The 22298-nt window shown below is 33.3% G+C and overlaps 3 protein-coding genes across 17 annotated transcripts; 2 read left to right on the top strand and 1 right to left on the bottom strand.

Moving 5' to 3' along the window:
- The first annotated feature begins 565 nt into the window (after positions 1-565).
- LOC112744075 (serine/threonine-protein kinase BSK3) lies at positions 566-9191 on the top strand. 15 transcript variants are annotated; one of them, XM_072214890.1, is made up of 13 exons: positions 566-922; positions 1656-1697; positions 4353-4447; positions 5198-5346; positions 5456-5676; positions 5795-5930; positions 6315-6448; positions 6525-6630; positions 6770-6855; positions 6994-7182; positions 7269-7421; positions 7754-7867; positions 8736-9191. In XM_072214890.1, exons 4-13 carry the CDS (start codon positions 5265-5267, stop codon positions 8979-8981), a joined length of 1467 nt encoding a protein of 488 aa, XP_072070991.1. In that variant the 5' UTR covers positions 566-922; positions 1656-1697; positions 4353-4447; positions 5198-5264; the 3' UTR covers positions 8982-9191. The 15 variants fall into 15 exon arrangements, with proteins under 15 accessions (XP_072070991.1, XP_072071000.1, XP_072070992.1 ...); XM_072214899.1 differs by having other exon boundaries at positions 5256-5346; XM_072214891.1 differs by having other exon boundaries at positions 4353-4430.
- Positions 9192-9537: 346 nt separating this feature from the next.
- Positions 9538-11942, top strand: LOC112744074 (uncharacterized). The gene has a single exon (XM_025793546.3). It carries the CDS (start codon positions 9822-9824, stop codon positions 11775-11777), a length of 1956 nt encoding a protein of 651 aa, XP_025649331.1. The 5' UTR covers positions 9538-9821; the 3' UTR covers positions 11778-11942.
- A 1835-nt stretch (positions 11943-13777) lies between these two features.
- Positions 13778-16956, bottom strand: LOC112744077 (CAX-interacting protein 4). The gene is made up of 2 exons (XM_025793558.2): positions 16610-16956; positions 13778-15015 (listed from the first exon to the last, which is right to left on the bottom strand). Exon 2 carries the CDS (start codon positions 14986-14988, stop codon positions 14023-14025), a length of 966 nt encoding a protein of 321 aa, XP_025649343.1. The 5' UTR covers positions 14989-15015; positions 16610-16956; the 3' UTR covers positions 13778-14022.
- Positions 16957-22298: the final 5342 nt, after the last annotated feature.

Consider the following 22298-nt stretch of genomic DNA (forward strand, 5'->3'; position numbering starts at 1 on the left):
CCCCCCTGTTTCTTGCTCAAAGCTCTATGCGATTGGACATCCTCTTGGAGTAAAGCTCGGATTACCACAAAGCTCAAAGGTTGGCACCGAAAATAACAACTCGGCGTCGATTCCCAGAGACCGAGCTCTCCCTCCAGGTATCCATACAAGAACATGTAACAAGAAAATCCAAATATATTTTTAGAAAGTATTAATAAAATGTAGATAGTATCTTGATCCATTTATTGAAGGAATGGGTGTAGGAGCCCAGATATTAGTGTACAACAACTCTAAAGGTGAACTTATTACAGTTGTAGAATGTAGAAATAGGAGTTGACTAGACTTTTCTAAACAACAACTCAACAAGAATTACATAGAGAGTTTGAAACAGTAAAAGAAATTCCTCTGTCTTTGAGGATCTTAAACACTATATCAGAGGATGGATGTCCAAGTCTCAAATGCCATAGCCTAAAAATAGAATTATTGTCCAATTGAGCAAGATATACAACAATATCTAAATTACTGATTGATTTCTTTAAGTAAGTTGGACCAAATGAATATAAACCATTTCTAATAGTTCCTTGGAGAAGAATCTCCACCAAACATTTGTTTGGATGAAATTCAATCTATGCATTATTATCACAAACAAATTTATGAACACTAAATAAATTCTTTCTAATTTCAAGCATAAGCAATAGTCTTTGCAATTTAAAAATATGTTGAGAAAAAAATAATTTTAATAGTGAACTGCTAACTTTCAAAATACATAAAGAATTTTCATTACCTACAACCACCTATTCTTGAGTATTGTAATTATCATATTCTATCATACTTAAACCTTCTAGAGTCATGTGATGGGTAGCCCCCGAATTTGGATACCAATTTGGGTCATAAATGGTTGAAGATGTGGCAGCTGAGTTGCTCATGGCTACATTTGCTTGAGGTATATTCTGATTCCTTCTAAATCATCGAGCAAACCTGTGCCAGAAATCCATATCAGTGTCCCCAGATTTTTCACACAATTGACAACTGAGTCTTGAAGAATTTTGATTTCGTTCTTTACTAAAATGTTGCACATTATTGAACATGCCTTTGTCTCTAGCACCAAAACTACCTCTTGAGTTGTAGCCTCGGCTAAAACCTCTTCCAAGATTTCTATTTTCATAGCTTTCACTGTTATTGTCATATCTTCTTTGATTGGAAGTTTGTGCTAGATATGTTTAAATTGGATCTATCTTCTTGAATTTTTTAAACCACTCTTCTTGAGTAAGCAAGAGAGCTTCTAGGGTTTTTACTGAAATTGAATTATCCCTTGCATTAATAGATGTGATGAACAAATAGTACTCTTCAGGAAACCCTTCTAGAATTGCTTCAACATGTGTGGCATTATCCTTGGAGCTCCACCAAAATTAATGAACCCATTGTTTTCTTGTTCTCAAGCAAATATTCATTCATTGAACTTGCTTTTTTGGTGATGCAAAGCTTGCTCCTTAGCTATCTAATCTTGGCTTTGGTTTGAGAAGCAAAGAAAACTTGCAACCTTCCCCATATGTCATGAGAAAATGCACACCCAACCATTCTTGCTGTAAAAAAATCACTCATAGACGCTAATAGACATGATTTCAACAAGGTATCTTGCCTTTTTTTTATTTCTAAACTTTGTTGAATTTTTTCAGCTGTTACATCTATTTTATCTGCTGTAGTCTTGAATTTCTCAGGTATGTTGATTCTATTGATGTAATCTCTAAGCTCAAACCCTTCAATTGTTGCTTTAACTTGTTCTTTTTAGAGAAGAGAATTTTCTCCAGCTAGTCTAATTACTATTGGATTGACGAATGTATAAACTGTTCATTTTTTACTATTAGTATTGATTTTTGACTGATTTATTGGTGTTGCTATGGGGAACCTTCAGCTCCAACACAAACACATGAAGGTTAGGCTACAAAACAGAAGAAAATAGGGTATTAGGATTTTGATTTTAGGTTTATGGGAACAATTAACTAAGAAGATAAGATGATTGAGGTGGCTCTGATACCATAAAAAATATCAGTGACTTACAGATGGTAGAGCTTAGAAAATAAAAAGAGAAAGAGAGATGAAAAGTATTGCAATAAAAAAAATGAATGAATTGAATGAATACCGTTTACACATGAGTTTAGCTAGTATTTGTAGCTCTAGTTTATTATTCATTTATACAGAGAAATATAACTAACACACAATTACTTATACAACTGATCATAATTGGCTAACTAATTATGACAATAACAGTAACTAATTCTAACAATTTTTACAACAGTGACTACGATTAACTCAACTTCATTATATGCTATCTCTTTTAATTTGATTTCATATTTATGAGAATAATTAAAAAAAAAATTATGATCGTTATTCTTTTAGCTTATATTTATCATTCTCAATTCAAATGAATCAAAATCAAAACAAAAGATGTAAGAGAAGACTAAATATAAAATATCATATGTATATAAAAATTAGATAGTAAATTAATTATATATATATATATATCACATTCTTTTGATATATATTTATATTCTACTTTATACTTTATATAAATAATTAATTTAATATTAATTTTTAATGTATATATAATATGAGATAGTTGAAAAAAATATTTATGTTTTTGCTAAATTTCAAAGTTACACAGTTGGAGTGTTTAAAACATTATACATGTGACAAAAGAATAATCTTTAATTCAATGCTTGGGGGAGTAGTTGTGTACCTTCCTCTTCCTTTATTATAATGAATATAATTTTCTTCATGGGACATGGATAATGTATACATGGACACACCTGCTTCACTGGCTTGAATTTGTCATATTTGACTTTCAAAATCTTTAAGCCCATACCAAATGATTTAAAACCTCCAAAAATGATTGGCGGTGGAAATGAGAAAGAAAATGATGTACAATTTTAGAAAATGGAACTCATAATAATGATGAAAATGAAGAAAAATTCTACAGACAGTATACAATATTGAAAAGAAGTGAGCTTTCTTAATCAGATCAAGTAATTATTTGGATTGGTATGTATTTAATTTTAATTAGATAAGGTTGGTTGGTCATATAGATTAAACAATATTATATTGCTATGCAATATAGATAGTCAAATTATTATGATAGTATTATTTAATAACATTTGGGATTATATATCAGCACATGTATTATAGTGGTTCATATATTTTAAAAAAATATATTTAAAAAATTTGCAACGCACTTATAAATTTTAAGAAAAAAATATTAAATAAATTTCTCTGGAAAAACTGTAACAATAAATTTATAATTCCTTAAATAGAGAATAAATTGTATCTGATTTTATGATTGTTACTAATAACAACATATCATAATTTTATATTCGAAAAATTTAGAATTTAATTTTTAGTAAATTCTAAAATTAAAAAAATTAACATAAAGTAAATATAAAAAAAAAGATGTATATAAAAATTAAATAAATTTAAAAAAACTCTTATTTAAACGAGAATATTAAAAATACAATAATTCATATTACCTCTTTTTATTAGTTTAAATTTTTGGTAGAAATATTATGACTCTCTAAATTTATAAAATTGAGTATTTAAAATTTTCAACCATTTACTAGTATTTATATTTTTTTTAACGACCTATGAGGCTGTGAGCTTATCACAATTTAAAAAAAAAAAAATTTATTTGATACTTTTAATTAAAGATTTATTAAAGATTTTTAACTTTATTATAACATAGTTCGCTAACTTAGTTGTCCTATTACTCGTTTTTAAATTAGAATTGTTAAATTTGTTCAAATCACTTAAAACGTTGTTATTCCTTTTTTATTTCCTACAATAAATTTATATTAATGTTTAGATTTATGCTCATATGAAGGGGCCAATAAAATCTATTTTATATAATAATTAATTTATTTATATAATTTTATATATTTTATTGGTCAACTTGATTGATTTATAATTTTATTCCAAATGAAAGGGCCAATAAAATAAAATTGAGAAGCCTAGTTTCATCATCACTCACCATCATTTTTCTTTATACATTTTGTGCTTCTCACAAAGTTGATCAGTTCTGCTAGAGTTTCATTCCTCCTTTATTGATTTTCTTCAATTTAAAAAACGGAAACTTTTTTATACTTAAAAAATTGGGTTTTAATATTTTACTTGATCTGGGTTGAAGAATTGTTGGGTTTTGGAGGAAACAAAAAAAGAAAATCCCAAGTTTTCTGAGGAAAATGATAAATGGGGTTTGATTGGATCGAGGAAAAGACTTGAACTTTGAAAAATTCAGACAATTTTCCTGGTTTTATTATTATTTTTTCTCATTTCTTTTCTGGGAAGAAAATGTGGATCTCGCAAAAGCTTTTGATTTGGTCTAGGTAAGAGAGAGGGGAAAAGAAGGAGTCAACTTTTTTTTCCCACTGCCATTGAAGAAGAACTGAAGAAGAATTTCAAAGGTGAAATTGCTTTTTGGGTAGGTTCAAAAAGTGCTGCTTTATTCATTGTTTAGTTTGGCAAAGTAGAAAAAATGGAAAAGACTTTAGGTGCATTTTCTAACTACACTATTGAGTTGACTCGGAGAGAAAAAGGGAGAAAGTGAAATAAGAGAAAAAAAATTGAAAGGTAGATGCAAATAGATGCTTAGATACTATGCTGTCATGTGAAGTTAAATATTCAGCTTCTGTGTGTTTATGATTTCTCCCCCTAACTTTTATGAAATGCATTTAAATGTTTCATCTATGATGGATGTCCTTTTTATTTACCTTTTAGCTTTAAATGCTAAAATTGCTTAGTTGTTTGGTTGCGTAGTATTTAAAGATCATATGGATTTGGGATTATTGCTTTGTGATGATTTTGTTATTACTTTGTGTTTCTATGTATGTGAGATCTTCAATTCTCTTCACCAACCCAACGAAACGAAAAATGTACAAAAAATAATGAAAAGTACTATCATATTCCCTTCTTAAATGAAGCAGCTTTACATTTGTTGGGTATTTTTTTTTTTATGTTGTTCTGATCATTGTCTTCTCTTGTTAATTGTGAAAATGGTTCTTGATGCTAGTGCTTGATGACTTTGTTTTAGTTGCTTGAGAGTGATCAAAGGCTATGCTCTTTTAAACCCTTTAAACCTTAAACAAGGATTTTTTTTAAATGTGAGTTACAGGCATTTCTTGCTCCAAAATTTGCAGCTACATATGTTTTTTTTTTTTTTGGATATATACAGAAATTCAAATAATTGAAAGTGGAAGAGGTTGTCATCACTTCAAATATTATTATTTTAGTGAATCAAAATGGGGATTCAGTTCTCCAGCCTCGTGCCGTGCTGCGTAAATTCACAAGTTAAGGCATCTGTTATTGAAGTTCCGCATACTGGTAGGTATCAATAATACACTGTTAATAATATTATGGTGCATTATGTTCTGCTCAGTAATTTCAAGAAATTGTGGTTCATAGATGTTTATTGAAATGTTTTCTTTTCCAGGAAATGAAGATAGAAGTGAAGCCGATAATGGGCCTGCATTTTGTGAATTTACATTTGAGCAACTTAAGAATGCGACATCCGGTTTCTCTGTTCAGAATATAGTATCTGAACATGGAGAGAAGGCTCCAAATGTTGTGTATAAAGGGAAGTTGGAGAATCAAATGAGGATTGCTGTTAAGAGGTTCAATAGGAATGCTTGGCCCGATTCTCGGCAGTTTTTGGTAAATGTTACCTTTCTTTCTTAGTGGATTCTAAAACCACACCACTGTAACTTTCAATCCTCACATGGTATTGGTCTCAGTTTTAGTTAATAAGGATAATTTCATTTTGTAACTTCAGGAGGAAGCTAGATCTGTTGGCCAGCTTCGTCACCAAAGATTGGCGAATTTGCTTGGTTGTTGTTGTGAAGGCGAAGAGAGGTTGCTTGTGGCCGAATACATGCCCAACGAAACACTCGCGAAACACCTTTTCCATTGTAATAGCTTCTTTCATGCATATGATTTGTTCTTCTCTTTTAATAATTTGAAAACCAATTGGCATGCCTTGAATTAATATAATGCTTAGTATTTTGTTTTTATCTGCTTTGTCACGAGTCAATCCTGGTGCATTGTTGGTGCATAATATGGGATTAGTACTGTCCAATTACTGAATAACATTCATCTTGTTAAGAAAAATTATGTTTTGTACTGTCATATTACAAAATAGCATTCAAACTAAACAAAAAATCATAAATAAATCTTCCCAAAGAATTATGCTAGCTTCAATATTTGATGATGATCCTGTTTCCTGGTGATGGTTTTCAGGAACATACTGCTGAGTCTATGATATGTGAAATAATTGATGTTTGTCTCTATATCAGGGGAAACTCAACCGATGAAATGGCCAATGCGACTGAGAGTTGTTCTACATCTTGCAGAAGCTCTGGAATACTGCACGAGCAAAGGACGTGCGCTCTATCATGACCTTAATGCATATAGAGTTCTATTTGACGAGGTAAAATTTTGTGTCCGCCTTGTGTATGTATCTAATGTAATTAAATTAACATAAATCCTGTGTTAGAATTTTGCAGGATGGTAATCCTAGGCTTTCAACTTTTGGCCTTATGAAGAATAGTAGGGATGGGAAAAGTTATAGCACAAATTTAGCATTTACCCCTCCTGAGTATCTCAGAACTGGTATGCCATTTTTCTTCAGTAGTAGCATTGTGTTGATATTAAATAGGAAATCAGTCTTTTCATTTTAGAATATACGATCATTAATCGTTTGTAAGAGTAGGATGATAATAAAATTTTAATAACTATTTTTCTTCTGTAGGTAGAGTAACACCAGAAAGTGTAATATATAGCTTTGGAACTCTTTTGCTTGACATTCTCAGTGGGAAGCATATCCCTCCAAGTCATGTAAGTCATGTTACTTTAGGGAAAATCGTGCCATTGAAGATTGCACAATTTTATTCTTTATATATCCTTTGGTGTGTAAACTTGAATATTATATGTAATGTGACTAGTATCTCTAATTTTTTGAAAATGTTGGAGCAGGCTCTTGATTTGATTCGAGACAGAAATCTTCAGATGCTGACGGATTCTTGCTTGGAAGGACAGTTTTCTGATGATGATGGAACCGAGTTGGTGCGCTGGGCATCTCGATGTTTACAGTACGAACCAAGAGAGAGGCCTAATCCGAAGTCATTAGTGGCTGCTTTGGCCCCTCTTCAGAAAGAGACAGAGGTTAGTATAATACTGTCATTCATTTGATTTCTTCTTTAAGTTTGTCTTACCAATGATTTCTTCTCTTATCTTTTTATTTCTTTTAGGTTCCTTCACATGAATTGATGGGTATCCCGCATGGTTCCACTTTAGCTTCATTGTCTCCGCTTGGTGAAGCTTGTTCAAGAAAGGACCTGACTGCCATTCATGAAGTTTTGGAAAAACTTGGCTATAAAGATGATGAGGGAATTGCAAATGAGGTTCTCTATCTAAATTTGCTATATGCCTCTAAAATTGTTTTGGAAAAAGTTTAGTGTGCTTATGGTTTATATTTTCTGTTTTCAGGATTTTGTGAAGAAAAAAGAGAAATCAGTGTTCTGTTTTCATCTCGTGTTTCCCTTTTTCTTCACAAAATCCTGAAAATAAAAAACAATGAAAACAAAAATGAAAATGCAAACCAAAAGCATCATGTGTTCTTTTTATATTGACTTATTCAGACAAACTATTAAGTAATATGTAATTTTTTGTTTAACTTTTACCTTTTTTCTTTGTCGTGTGCTAATTTGAGTTTTTCTCTGTTGTGATGCTACAGTTATCTTTCCAGATGTGGACTGATCAAATGCAGGACATGCTAAATTGTAAGAAAAAAGGAGATGCGGCTTTCCGGCAGAAAGATTTTAGACTTGCAATTGAGTTCTATACACAGGTAGATTTCTCATGGGGATACCCAATCATCTAAATTTGTCTTACCTTTCTTTTTAGTCCTTAATGAACTATGAATAATACAATTGCAAGTTATATCCTTGCTCATGTGAAATTTACGTAAGGGTTAGTTGTACTTTTCCTTGCCCTTAGAAATTTATGCCATGCACTTTAATCCTTGAATTCTAAAACTGTGCAAATTGACACTCTAAATTTCTCCAGATATGCAAATTAACCATGTTAACAATTTTCTTCATCAGTTGTTAACAAAAGTAACAACATGTAACAAAGTTTAAGGTGCCACAGTTGCATATTTCGGAGAGTTCGGAGGGTCAATTTTCACATAACACAATGTTCAGGGGTCCTTTTTGCACATTTTTAAAGTTTAGCAGTTAAAGTACATATAAGGTAAATTTCAATTAACCCTTCACATAATGATGAATAGTTCTTTTGATTTTTAATTAAAATATTTATTAACAAGATAGTCAGATAGAGTAACATTCAAGAACATAGTCCTTCTGTTATTTGATCTATATACGCACACACACATAATGACATAAATATTGTTGTGTTATATATCACTAGAGTTAAGACCTGCTCGTTGTACGGTATTATTGTAAAATTGTCTAGTATATAGCGCACAAATAATATGATTTCTATCTCAACCATATTTATGTAATGCAAAAGTAGATTAAATTAGTTTGGTAAATGATATGTGAAAACTTGTATTCAAATGAGAAACAATAATAGCAACAAATCCATGATTGTTTTGCATATACTCTCTACACTTTCGTCCCTCAAAAGTTAGAAATCACAATACCATACCTTGATCTCTATTTTAAACAGAATAGATTTCTGTGTGTTACTTTCAGTTCATTGATGCTGGAACAATGGTTTCTCCGACGGTACATGCGCGCCGCAGTTTATGTTATCTTATGAGCGAAATGCCGCAGGAAGCGCTAGGCGATGCAATGCAAGCGCAAGTGATTTCCCCTTTGTGGCACATTGCATCTTATCTTCAGTATGTTTCATTGGGTGGACTTGGAATGGAGCATGAAGCACAAGTAGCACTCAAAGAGGGAACAACATTGGAAGCCAAAAGGAGTGGACAAAAATAAAGAGTGTGTGTTTTGTACATAACACAGTTTCATTGCAATGGTTATACTTATACACATATAATTATCATGTATTATTCAAGAAACAAATGATTGGATGATTAGTGTAATTGGTGATTGAACACCCCTACCCCTTTTTATTGGGTAGGCTTGGATGTTGGTTAAGTTCTTATCCATGATTTGATTTGATTAATGATGGAGCATTAATACAAACTCAGCATCATTTTATTTCTTTAATAACAGGAAGGAAAAGAAAAACTGGGAAGTGGGAAATGTGGAAATGTTCATTCTTATTACTATTGAGCATTAGTGAAAAAATAGGGGAAATTCAGGTACAGTCGACTTCACGTGAAGTTGATAACTGTGAGCCGTTAGATGATTTGACTGAATTTTTATCTAACGACTCTCGGTTATCAAATTTTTATCTAACGACTCTCAATTATCAACTTCACGTAGAGTCGAACGGCACGTGAGTTTTCACCAAAAAAATATGAAGAGTGAATACAAGAATCCATGCCTGAGTCAAGAGTCAAATTTGTTTTGGTTGCCAGTCAGGTATCATTTTTCTAACTAAACACAGAAATAAACATAAATTTTTGCTTCTTTCTTCTTTTAGCCCTTGTTTTTCTTTTTTTTAAAAAAAAAGAGAAATAAAACAAAGAAGAGTAGGGAGGAAAAAAAATTGCAGATAAGGACACATACAAAGAATGAAAGAAGGGTGTTTATGGATGAAAATTCATATGCAGTTTTTTATTAGTTTCACGTGAAGTTAGTAGCACAGAACCTGTTCGACCAAATGCCCCAAAGGAGCCTCTGTCCATTGGCTCATCGCGTGTCAATGCAATGCAATCACGCACCACCACCTTTCTCATCCATAGTAAATCCAAACCCTTCTTCGTTCTCCCCTGTCTTCCATTCTCAACCACCATCCACAACCCCACCATTCAACATGGACAACACCACCACTCCACCACCACCTTCCACAACCGCAACCTTGCCGCCATCATCCACTCCCTCTGTGATGCCCACCGTTTCGATGAAGCCCACAACATCTTCTCCCTCTTCCTCTCCTCCGGCTTCCTCCCTGACCACCGCACCTCCAACGTTCTCCTCTCCCGCCTCCTCCCCTCTCGAACCCCGCACCGAACCTGGGCTTGTGCCCTTTCTTTGATCCAAGCTAACCACGGCTTCGTTCCCTCCATTGTCACCTATCACCGCTTAATGGATCACTTTTGCAGGTTCTGTCAACCCCAACAAGCTCACATACTGTTCTTCGACATGAAGGGTAGAGGGCATTCCCCCAATGTGGTTTCTTATACTACTCTCATTAATGGGTACTGCTTAATTGGTGGAATTGGTGATGCCCGCAAGGTGTTTGATGAAATGCTTGATAGTGGTATTGCGGCAAATTCTTTGACTTATAGTGTTTTAGTCGGCGGGTTTCTTAGGATGAGGGATATAGAAGGAGCAAAGGGAATGATGTGCCAGTTATGGGAGAAGATGAGGGTTGAAAGGGAGGCTTCGATGAAGACGGCAGCCTTCGTGAATCTAGTTGATTCTCTGTGTAGGGGAGGGTTCTTCAATGAATTGTTTAGGATAGCCGAGGAGTTTGCATTAGGGGGCAGTTTGTGTGAGGAGGTTGCATATGGACAGATGATAGATTCACTCTGCAAGGTTGGGAGGTATCATGCGGCTGCTAGGATTGTGTATATAATGAGGAAGAGAGGATTAGTTCCGAGTGTAGCGTCTTATAATTATATTATACATGGGCTTAGCAAGGATGGTGATTGTATGAGAGCTTATCAGTTATTAGAGGAAGCTGAATTCGGATTCTTGCTTTCTGAGCATACCTACAAGGTGTTGGTGGAAGCTCTTTGCCAAGTGCTGGATGTGGACAAGGCAAGGAAAGTTCTTGAACACATGCTAAGTAGGGAAGGCGTCGACAAGACTAGGATTTACAACATCTATTTAAGAGCTCTTTGTACTGTGAATAATCCAACAGAACTCTTGAATGTGCTTGTGCTCATGCTTCAAAGCCAGTGTCATGCAGATGTGATCACACTTAACACAGTTATCAATGGATTTTGCAAGATGGGGAGGATTGATGAAGCTCTAACGGTATTACAGGACATGTTGAGTGGTAAATTTTCCGCTCCCGATGTTGTGACCTTCACTACGATCATTTCTGGTTTATTAGACACTGCAAGAGTTGATGAAGCTGTTGAGTTGCTCCATAAAGTAATGCCTGAAAATGGTGTAAGACCGAGTGTTGCGACATATAATGCTTTTCTCCTAGGCCTATACAAACTGAAGAGGCCAAATGATGCATTGAGGGCCTTCAATAATATGGCAAGTAATGGCATTACTGCAGATAGTACCACTTATACTGTTGTGGTAGATGGTCTATGTGAATCTAACCAAATAGATGAAGCAAAGAATTTTTGGCACAATGTTATATGGCCTTCAGGGATTCATGATAATTTTGTTTATGCAGCAATTCTGAAAGGGTTCTGTCGCACCAATAAATTTAACGAAGCTTGTCATTTTTTATATGAACTGGTAGATTCTGGGGTGTCTCCAAATATATTTAGTTATAATATTGTGATCAATTGTGCTTGCAATCTAGGTTTGAAAAGGGAGGCTTATCAGATTGTTAGAGAGATGAAAAGGAATAAACTCACACCTGATTGTGTGACATGGAGGATTCTTGACAAGTTACATGGCAAAGTGAGGACCCACAATCATTTTGAAGATCGAAATTTGTCAGCACTCTATGACAGAGCTTCACTTGGTACTTGATGGATGGTGCTGCCATTTTTTAGACCTTGGTGGGATTGCTACTGTCTTGAATTGATGTATGTTGCATGCTTCAATCCTACATTTGTGTCTTTGGACAAGTAATTAAGCATTATTTGTATCCCTGTATATCTGTCTATAATATATAAAAGATGATGGTGTTTGAAAGTGTTTGTCTAATTTATCAAAATGAATTAAAAATTAATATTTAATTTTGAAGGTATAGAAATAAATAATTATTAAATATTTAAAATTTATCATAAAAAATAAATTTGACAAAAATTAGATACTAAAATTATAGACACCATAAGATTTATCTATGTAAAATAGGAATAGAAAAATGACATCTTGGATAAATATTAAATATTAACTATTTTAATTTTTATTTAGGAATATTAAATTTTGAAGTTGTGTGGACAAAATTTGACCGGAAAATTTACATAAACCTAATTACAATTTTTTTTTAATCTAACATAATTTTAAATTTTCAATCATAATTCTAAACTTATCCAATTCCAATCTCTAATATTTTGCAGCTGCCAGCTATATGACCTGTTAACTTCAATCCTCATCCTAAATAATCTCCTCAAGCTGCTGTTTCTGTTTCCAAAAAATCAATGATGGGGCAAGTCACCATCTTAAAACGTGGTGAACACCTCAATGCTGCTTCCCATTGAGTTAATTGGCAGATTGTAATGACATTTCATATAATATAAATAAATACTCTCTTGGTAAGACAAAACCCCTTTTTACAATTCAAAAATCTTAATGGGTTTCTAAATACTTAGATGATTAAAAATCGATTAACAAATTTTGAATATTGACCCAAAAAAAACATTTACTCTCAATAAATGGCCTCAAAAAACAATTGTGTATTAACCCTTCCAAATTCCCATTATATACCATCCCCATTATATAGTATAGATATCCTAACGGTAAATTTTGCGTTAGTTAATTTTCTCATAAGATTTTGATGAATTGTTTGCATAAATAAATTATGTTGTTCTGGTCATACTTTACGTATTGCAGTGCTATTTCCTTTATTCGATTCATAATGATAAATTTTATTTTAGTTTTTTCATAAGTTTGTTATAAATTGTAAGCACAAATAAATTATGTTGTTTTGGTCATAATTTTATATTCCTTTATATATCAACTACTAGTCTACTACAATACGTCAATACCACACTATATATATATTCACCAAATTATTTATTTGTATATATTTATACATAGTAATTCACATATTTTTCTATATAACTACTTAATTACTAGAATAATCAAACATGTCATAATAGAATAATCAAACGTATAATAGACAAATAATGAAATAATCAAACATATTTATAGTAGTATAATAAAATTCTTTTATGAAATACTCAATACGCAATTCTATACTCAATAACTGATTTCTGATATCCATGTAGCAAAGGCTAAAATACAGGAGCTACAGACCACTTCAATCACTCCTCTCCACTAGTTACTCAGTTCTTCAACTTTCCTTTTTAGCATTTTGTTTCTTTTGGTTGGGAGAACCCCATTTCTATCCTTTTGTCCTTTCTGGATCCCTGGATTTCATTTTTAAAACCCTATAGTACTTATATTTATGTATAGGTCGATAATTTAAAGAAAAATACCACAATAATTGACATTATTGAAATTATACGATAAAATAAATACTAAAAGAATTAACAGTAAATCAAATTATATATTTCCTGAATATCTCTTTGTTCCAAGAGAAAAAAGGTATACAAAAACTCCAACATGAGAGAAATGATGAATACCCTGAATAGTATGAAAAAATAAAATTAATTTAGAAGGGTAAAACATGTTGAACGGACTCTCCGAAAAAAGCTAGATTTTAAGTTCAAACAGTCAAACCATACATCTTAAGCTTTCTGTTATGCTCTCTACAATCAGATAGATGGATCTGTGAGTAGATAGGTCAATGCATCTACTTTTGTTAGAACTGAGCTTTATGGCATAATAGACGAGACCACGTATATCAAACATCATATTTTCCTTCATGAATCATAGTTACGGTTGGACCATGAAAAATAGACACAACAATTCAAAAGCTTATTAACACAACTATCTAAACCCTGCATATTTCATCTTAACAGTATAGATATGTCAATGTATAAATTTTAAAGGTATAAATTTTAAACAAGCATATATAGGTGCTACGAATTACGGCATATCAAATCACATAAAGTTGGCTTTTAGTATTACACTAATTGATGCCACTCTATTCATCATCCCCATGGTGGTGCCGTCTCCTCTTTTCCGATCTCTTGGCATCCCTACCCTTCCTTGAATCATAGTATGAATCACTGTCAGATGATGGAGGCCTTTTGCTCTTCCGCTTGTGCAGTACATCAGAATCCTCTGATGATTCAGAATCAGAATCTGATCGACGGCTTCTCCTCCTCCTCTTCTCCTTCCTACTCTTTCTTCTACTGTGCCTATATTCATCATCCTCATCTGAAGACATGTCCCTCTTTCTCCTGTGCGCTCTCCTCCTCTTCCTTCTCCTCCTCTCACCTGAATCATCCGAATCACTAACTTCCCTCTTCCCAGTTCTCTTCTTCGACCTGCCTCTCTTTTTCCTCTTCTTCGCAGAATCCCGATCTGACCCATCATCATCGGAACTCCCCTTCTTCCTAGAAGAACCATGCTTCTCACTAATTTTCTTCCCAGACCTTTCAGCAATAATTCTCTCAATCTCTAAATCAACCTCAGAATCTGAACTCTCACTATCTTCCTCCTCGTCCTCCTCTTCTGTGCTCTCAACATTGCTTCTCTTATCGAGCTTATCAGCCTTCCCCTTCAACTTTTTATCCAATCCAACCAACCCTAGAGACTGCATAGCTTCAGCATCTCTCTCCTCATTATCATCCTTGACCTTCACATAGTTCTTGCACTGAAACTTGAGGTGCCCAACACGGCCGCACTTTTTGCAGGCCCCACGGGAGATATCAACATCAGCATTGGTTATCTTAGCAAGCTGAAGAAGCCCCTGGAAGCTAGCATATGCATTCTCAGCATCAGGTTTGGCATCCGGGAGATTCTGTGAAGAATCTTTGTCGTCCTTGTTTGGTGCATAAGGATCATAGCCAATGGCACTCTGCCAAATGCCATGGGTCTGAAGGGCTGCACTACTGTGCACCCTATTGTTCGCAGGCATGCGAACCCTACCTGCTGTAGCTGGCATCCTGAGATCTAGATTTCAATCCCTAACCTGGAGATCCCAAAAAAAAAAAAAAAAAATCAGCATAACTTACAAGAGGCATCAATCAACCAGCCAAGAAATAGCAATCGGCAAGATTGTGTGATTTTAATTGCATCCAATAAATGAAGGGAAAGAAAATGTTACCACATCCCGTGTCTAAGTTCTCCCATCTAAGGTTTGATTTATGACATCAAAGACTGCACCATGCCAAAGAAGGCAGTCCAGCACGACGTCTTAAAGAATTTATCTAAGCTACCCAAGCTAAGCTAACTGCAATACAATGGCACATGCCATTGAATACTTCCGTACAAGTTATATAAAAATAAACTGTTTTATCTGGTAGAAACACCAAAATTTGGACAAACAATCTAACAGATTCCTAACAAACACAACCATAAAGAGCATGGAAAGATCAAAAGAACAGTAAAAGTACATCAAACCAGCAAGTAGAAAGAATCAGCAACCAAAGCATGCTAAGCAGCAGAAGATCATGAACACAGCCAACCAGTAGAACAATACAGGCAAAAAACACTGGAAAAAAATGCAGGAACATCTCAGAACTGCAGCAAAGAAGAAGCATCACATCCCCAGGACAGAAAAACAGAAGAGAGCAAACCAGAAACCATCAGACGACAAACCAAAATGGAAAGCCAGAAAAATGCTGCAGATAGAAGAAACAGAACCACTTGTTTGGTTATCAACACGTCACTTTGGCATTACCATCAAAACATGAAGATTAACACATGACGAGTGATGAACACCGAGAATCCGATATGTGATGAACACCAAGATAAACACCATCTTCTCTCTTTATTTCCTTCCATTTCCCCTTCCCGCTTAATATTAATTTATTCTTTTATAAAATAAAAACCTCCATATCATAGTAAGCAACATTTTCTAAATTTTATAAATAAAAAGAAGAACTTCACTAGAAAGATGCAATTTGGCATTCTATAAAACAACAAACAGTCAAAAGTCCAAGTCATGCATGCCATGTTGATTAAGCAAGTGAAGAAATCTGTTTTTGTGAAGAAGTAAATGGTTGAAGTTTGATCTAGAAGGTCTGTTGAACATCAAGAATAAGGGATCAAGAAACTTGAGCTATAGCAATGTGCTGCACCTAGCCAGGTACAAATCCCTCGCTTTAGTGGAATTCAAAAAGCTACAAGGTACTTCTAGATGCCAATGCTCCCTTAAGTTACTCATCCCACAAAAATTCAATTTCAACGCATCAATTTGCATAAAGTTTTACAAAAACAAATACTTCTAAGAATATACACTCAAAGCAGCTCCTGAAAAGGATAGATATCCTATAATTAACTTCTCTTTAAAATTACCTTCACGCTCCTAAATGTTAGATATCTTGGTCACATACTAAGAAAAAATTTCAGCCTTGAAATGTAAAGTTTATACTAAGAACATCATTAATATTGCCTTTCAACAAGACAAAAGCAGGTTAGAAGCTGCTTCTGCTCATGCTTTTGTGTTTTATCTTTAATTATTCTTTTTTTATAAAGATTTATCCAAACACCACCATTATTTCACAACAACAATTCTACAATAATAACAACAATGATCTTTTAGAATTAAAATCAAGGTTTACCAGTGCTGAAAGGTTGCTTCGCTGCGGGAAATGAACGACGACGGCAACAAGTTACTGGCAGGGAGGTGGCAAAGTGAGAATCTGACAGATGAGAGCACCAGAGAGATCCGGTGGGGCGAGTGGTGACGGCGCGGTGAGAGACGCGGTGATCGACGTTGATTCGTGGTGGTGACTTGTAAGATTGGCTGGCTGAAGAGGAAAAAATGGAACAGAGGGAAGAAGGGGAAAAAGGGAAGAGATGGGAGCTTTTGGAGAAAGAAGGGGCTGCGGTTCAAGCGTATGACATAGCAATTGGGGATTAGGGATTTTTAGCGTTCTCGGAGTTTTTGGAAGAAGAATGTGCTCTTGATTAATAGAGGTCCTTGTGAAGAATTTATAGCTTGTTTGGGTGATTTTTTTTCGAGTTATTTTTTTTAAAAGATTTTATAGAGAAATAAAAGTAATTTTATGTTTGGATATTTCATGTAAAAAAGTTTTTTTATTTATCAATTATGTTTGGGTATAATAATATAAAAATACTTTTTTGTTTATTTATTACATGAAAAAACATCTTTTTTTTAAAGAAAAAAGATCTTTTAAAAAAAGATGTAAATTACAGCTTCTCAAAAAATTTGTTTTTTATTTTACTAGTACTTTTACTTTTACTACTAAAAATTTGTCAAATACATTAAAAAATAAAAAAAAAAATTTATTAAAAAAAATCTTTTTTTAACAAAATAATAGCGCCCAAACATACCTTTAAATTTCTTACATAATCTTATGCTATCAAAGTGATCATATTTCATAAGATTTTAGTTAGTTTTTATTTGTTCAACATGTATTACTAATTTGATTGAAAGTAACAAAGAAATCAATTTCTTCGGGAGATTTGGAGAACTTTTAAAAAATAAAAATTAATTAGGATTAAAATATTCAATTTAAAATTTTTTGAAGTATCAATTTAAATATTTATTTAAAAGAAAATTTGTTATTAATTATTATATTTCATTATTTCCTGTAACAGTTTAGAAGTAAAAAATATTATTTTTATTTATTAAAATTTAAAACGCTAACAAAATTATTTAATAAAAAATAAAATTAACTTTATACCTATAAAAAGTAATGTGGTTCAATAAAAATATCCTATCCTAATAAATTAGTCTAAATTTTTAAATTACCAATATTACCACCACCATTCTTATCACTATTTTGAGTATTTTCTCACCATTACATCCTAACCAACCTGCTCTATCATATCTCATCATTTCATCTTGTGCCAAGTCTCAATCCAATTGTTACTCTTTTTCCACAACCTACTACCATTCTTTTTTCTTTTGTCACTCTATTATACTTAGTTAAATTCTCTTCTTCCACTTCTTTTTTTATTTCAGTATAATTTTTTTTTTTTAATATTCGTATCTCTAGCCTTACAAACTTTTTTGGAGGCTTCTCTTCTTACTAATGGTACTACCACTCATCTTCTCCCCTTTTTTTACCATCCTCTTTAAAAAAATATAATATTTTATGACTATAATATTAATATGTGATCTCTTCACACTTTAGTTCTATTGAAAAATTAGTTGAGTTTGTTTGATCAACTATTGTGATTGTAATTATGGTTTGTAATTTCATCTACTAGTGTATCCAAAATATTCTCATCAATTTTTTGTGATAACTTTTCTAGTTCTTGTAAATGGAGTCACGATAAACAAATTAAAAATTAAATTAAAAAGTACCATCATAAACGTTAATTAATTTAAATTTGAAAAATAGAAAAAGAAAAAAGTAATATCATTAAATAAATATCACTAAATTTGACTAAATTTCTAAAGTGATCCTCTAGATTTATTAATGTTTATCTTTCAATTTTTAATTGCAATAATTTTACTCCTCCTCGCCCCCTCTAGCAGTGGCGGAACTTGAAACAAAATTTTGGAGGGGTCAGATAGAAAATAATTGTCAAAATATTTTTGATATAGACTCCATTTAAGATAAGCTCGTCTAATCTCATCTCTCTGGTTTGGGTGATATTGCCAAATTTAAAGCAGTTTTTCAAGATCTCGTTCCAAAAAGTTAAGGTTAAAGTCATCATATGTAACTTTTTGAACTTTTGAAGGTTATATCTCACTTTCTTCGTGATTCATTAAAGTAGAAGAACTATCTACAGGTGTTGATATTGTAAAAGTTATATGTTCTCTTTCTTAAATATTAGCCTTCCTCTTAAAAAATGTATTAATTCTTTGATTTTTCATTATTATTTTATATAAAAATTTAAATATATATCTTGTAAAATATGTAAAGAAGAAGTTAGAAGGACAAATATTAAAATTTATAATATTTATTGAATTTTTTTTGTCAATTTATACAAATACAATAATATTAATACTTATTGAATATTCTATTATTTTTTATCATATAAAAATTAAATTAAATATTAAATTAAATATATAAAAATATCTCATTTTTTATATTTGAACTTAAAGATAGAGAGAGTGTTGTTTATTGAACTTATTAGATATTTTAAGTCATAGCAAAGTATTTAAGTCAATTGAACTATTTTTTATCTTTTAAAAAAGTACTACTAAATTTTTTATAAAAAGTTTGGGGGCCATGGCCCCCCTTATCTGAACTAAACTCCGCCACTGCCCTCTAGATTGAACTCCGGACTACATACAAGTCCTTCAGTCTATTTTTAACGTGAGTGAATAAGCAGACTGCTAATATGGCAGACTACTACCACGCTATCAATTATAATTCTCGAATTTAGTCCCTACCTCTATTTATAAACCCAAACGCTTCTTTTTCTTCCTTTCTTTCTGTAAAGTGGTGTCTCAACTCTCACAATTAGTCCAAGTCAATCTCATGGGCACACATTTTCCTCCCAAGTCAACCTTGAGTTTCTCATATCCGTTCTTGAATCGTGGAAAACACAGAAAAAAAAAAATGCAAACTACGAATTCTTATGCTCTTAGTTGAAAATAAAAAAAAGATGAAGATGAAATGAGAGAGTGTAACGGTGATACTGGTGATGATTAACATAGTTAATATAATGAATAATGCATACTCATCTCTGCTTTCAGTAGTATACAAAGAAGTTAGTGCTACTTTTCAAGAAAATTTTACTGCTCTGGGCACACTCACTTTCTATCGATCATTTGTTTAATGTCTATGCTACCCATTTGCTGCTTACCTTGCCAAGCATCACAACTGTGCTCATCTCATCGTTCTTGGTGCTTTTCTTTGGGCTGCCACCATATTTTTCCTTGCTATCTCCACCACATTTTCACAAGTCCCTCCGTACTACTTCACCTCATCCAACTCCCCCTTTATATATTTATTTGCTAGTTACTTTTCACCATAATAATTTATAACAAATTACATCAAAATCACCATTTACATGATGAGTACTTAATTTACATGATGAACCAGCAGGATTCACTATTTCTTCATAAATTTTTTATTTATCATCTTCTTTTTCTTCGTGCCCTGCTTCTGATTCATCATAGCTTGACTTCTGAAAATTCAACGCCGATTTAGCCCAATCATTTTTTAGCTTTGTGCTGGTTTTTTCTAGAATTATCAAGTACCTGAATCAACAAGTTGAACTTTAGGGATGTGTTTGATCCTCTTAAATCGAATCCAGAAACAATCCAAACAGAGAAAAAGTTTATCCAAACTTTGAATGATAAGGAGTATAATGCATGCATTGGCGAGAAACCGAAGAGGTGGAGCAAGGTACTCCATACGAACCACCACCAATGAGCAACAAAGATGGGTAATGATAGAAGTAGAAGATGATGAAGAAAAAAAAGGAAGAAAAAGAAGAAGAAGAAGCGTTAGGGTTTATAAATGGGGACATATACTAAATTAGGGAATTATAATTGACAGCGTGGCAGTGGTCGTGCCACATTAGTAGTCCGCTTACTAACTCACGCCAGAAATAGGCTGAAGAACTTGTATGTAGTCCGAAGCTCAATCTGGGGATTAAATTAGTGCAATTGAAAACTGAGGAGTAACATTGGTGCACGGATCGAATTTCGAGAACCACTTTGGGAATTTAGTCCACTAAATTTGGTATAGTTGAAAGCTCTTATCACAAGTTGTTAGTAAAGGTAATTTTGCTGTGTCCTCGGTTCAAGAATTTTTTATATATATACTTGATTGATTCTTATTAATGAAATTTAATTTTTTTTATCTGAAAAAAGGATAATTTACATAAATAAATTATTTGGCGATCAAATTTACACAAATACAACTTTCTAAAACAGGTTACATTTGTGTCCTAAACTAATTCTATGTAAATCGCGATAACCTATCACGATTTAAGATTTACATGTAATCTGTTACAGGCTATCGTGGATTATGTTTGAAACACACACAAGAATAATCAGCTATACCCTCTAGCAGATTATGTCTAAAATACAAGCCATAAACCACTGCACCTTATTGCGGTTTATGAAAAAATAGTGAAGTATAGTCCGCTAAATTTTTTAGCACTATTTGAATAATTAAATTTTTAGCTCTATTTTAGAATTTAAAAAAAATTAATTTGATTATCTCCAAATATTGAATTAAAATATTGAGCTAAAAATAATTTGTAGATTGATGATTAAATGATAATTTTATAGATATTATTATTGGATTTAAAATTAGTTTTCAATTACTATATTATCCTTTAATTTTATTAAAATTACTAAATTACCCAAAATCCCCAATTTGATACACAAAACCCTAATCCCCAAATTGAAACCCTAACCCCTTCTAACCTAACCCTAACCACCAATGTTTCCTTTCTTATCAAACCCAGCGACATCATTAGAATTTTCCATAGAAAGAGAGAGGAGAGAGCACGGAGAGGAGATCCGAGAGAGGGACGCACCGCCACCAGTCATCGTCGTGCCACCGTCGCCGTATGCCGCTGCCATTGTCGAGGTTGTTGTCGCAGTCATTTTATGCAGCAGCCATCGCCGTCGCACTTAGAGGCCAGGGGGAAGGGAAGAGATGCGAACTGCCAGGTAGAAGGGGAGAAGAACATTGTTGTTCCGCCGTTCCTCGTCAGGGCTGAAGCTCGCCGTCACTGCATGTCACCGTCGCCGAAGCCTCCTTCGTCGTCGCAGTGGCCTAGGATGTCACCAGAGGCAACCGCTGACCCTCCATCACCGCCATTGCTGAGGAGCTCGAGGGGAGAGAGATAACTCTCAAAGGAGAGAGAAAACGCGATTGGGGATTTGCTGCCGTGGTTATTGCTGCCGTGCATGGCCGCCGGGAGCAGCATTTATGCTGTCGGAGTTCGCTGCTGGTGTTGCGGCTGCTCCGTTCCTGGTTTCTTTCTTGGTACAGTAAATTTTTTGCTCTGAAAACCTCTCTTTGTTGTTGTTCTGTTATGGATTATTAAGTTTTGCGCGACGATTTTATGTCAGGGTTGAGTTATTGTTGTAGCTGGTCCCTTTGTTGCTGTTACCACTACGGAACATAGTCGGAGTTGACGCTGTTGTTTTCGGGCCGAGGGTAAAAGGTTTTCTATAACGCGTTGGTTTGACTAACTAAGGTAGGGGGTTCGTTTTAAAATTAAGAGTTTTTAATTTAAGAATGCCAAAAGTTTATTGAGTAATTACAAATAATTTACAAATGCTTTGTTTGACTTTTGATGAAGTTGAAAATTGTTGGTGATAATAAGTATGTTTAAATATGCTGAAGTTGATCTTTGGTT

This window comes from Arachis hypogaea, chromosome 14, assembly GCF_003086295.3.
Source record: "Arachis hypogaea cultivar Tifrunner chromosome 14, arahy.Tifrunner.gnm2.J5K5, whole genome shotgun sequence".
Taxonomy (NCBI): Eukaryota; Viridiplantae; Streptophyta; class Magnoliopsida; order Fabales; family Fabaceae; genus Arachis; species Arachis hypogaea.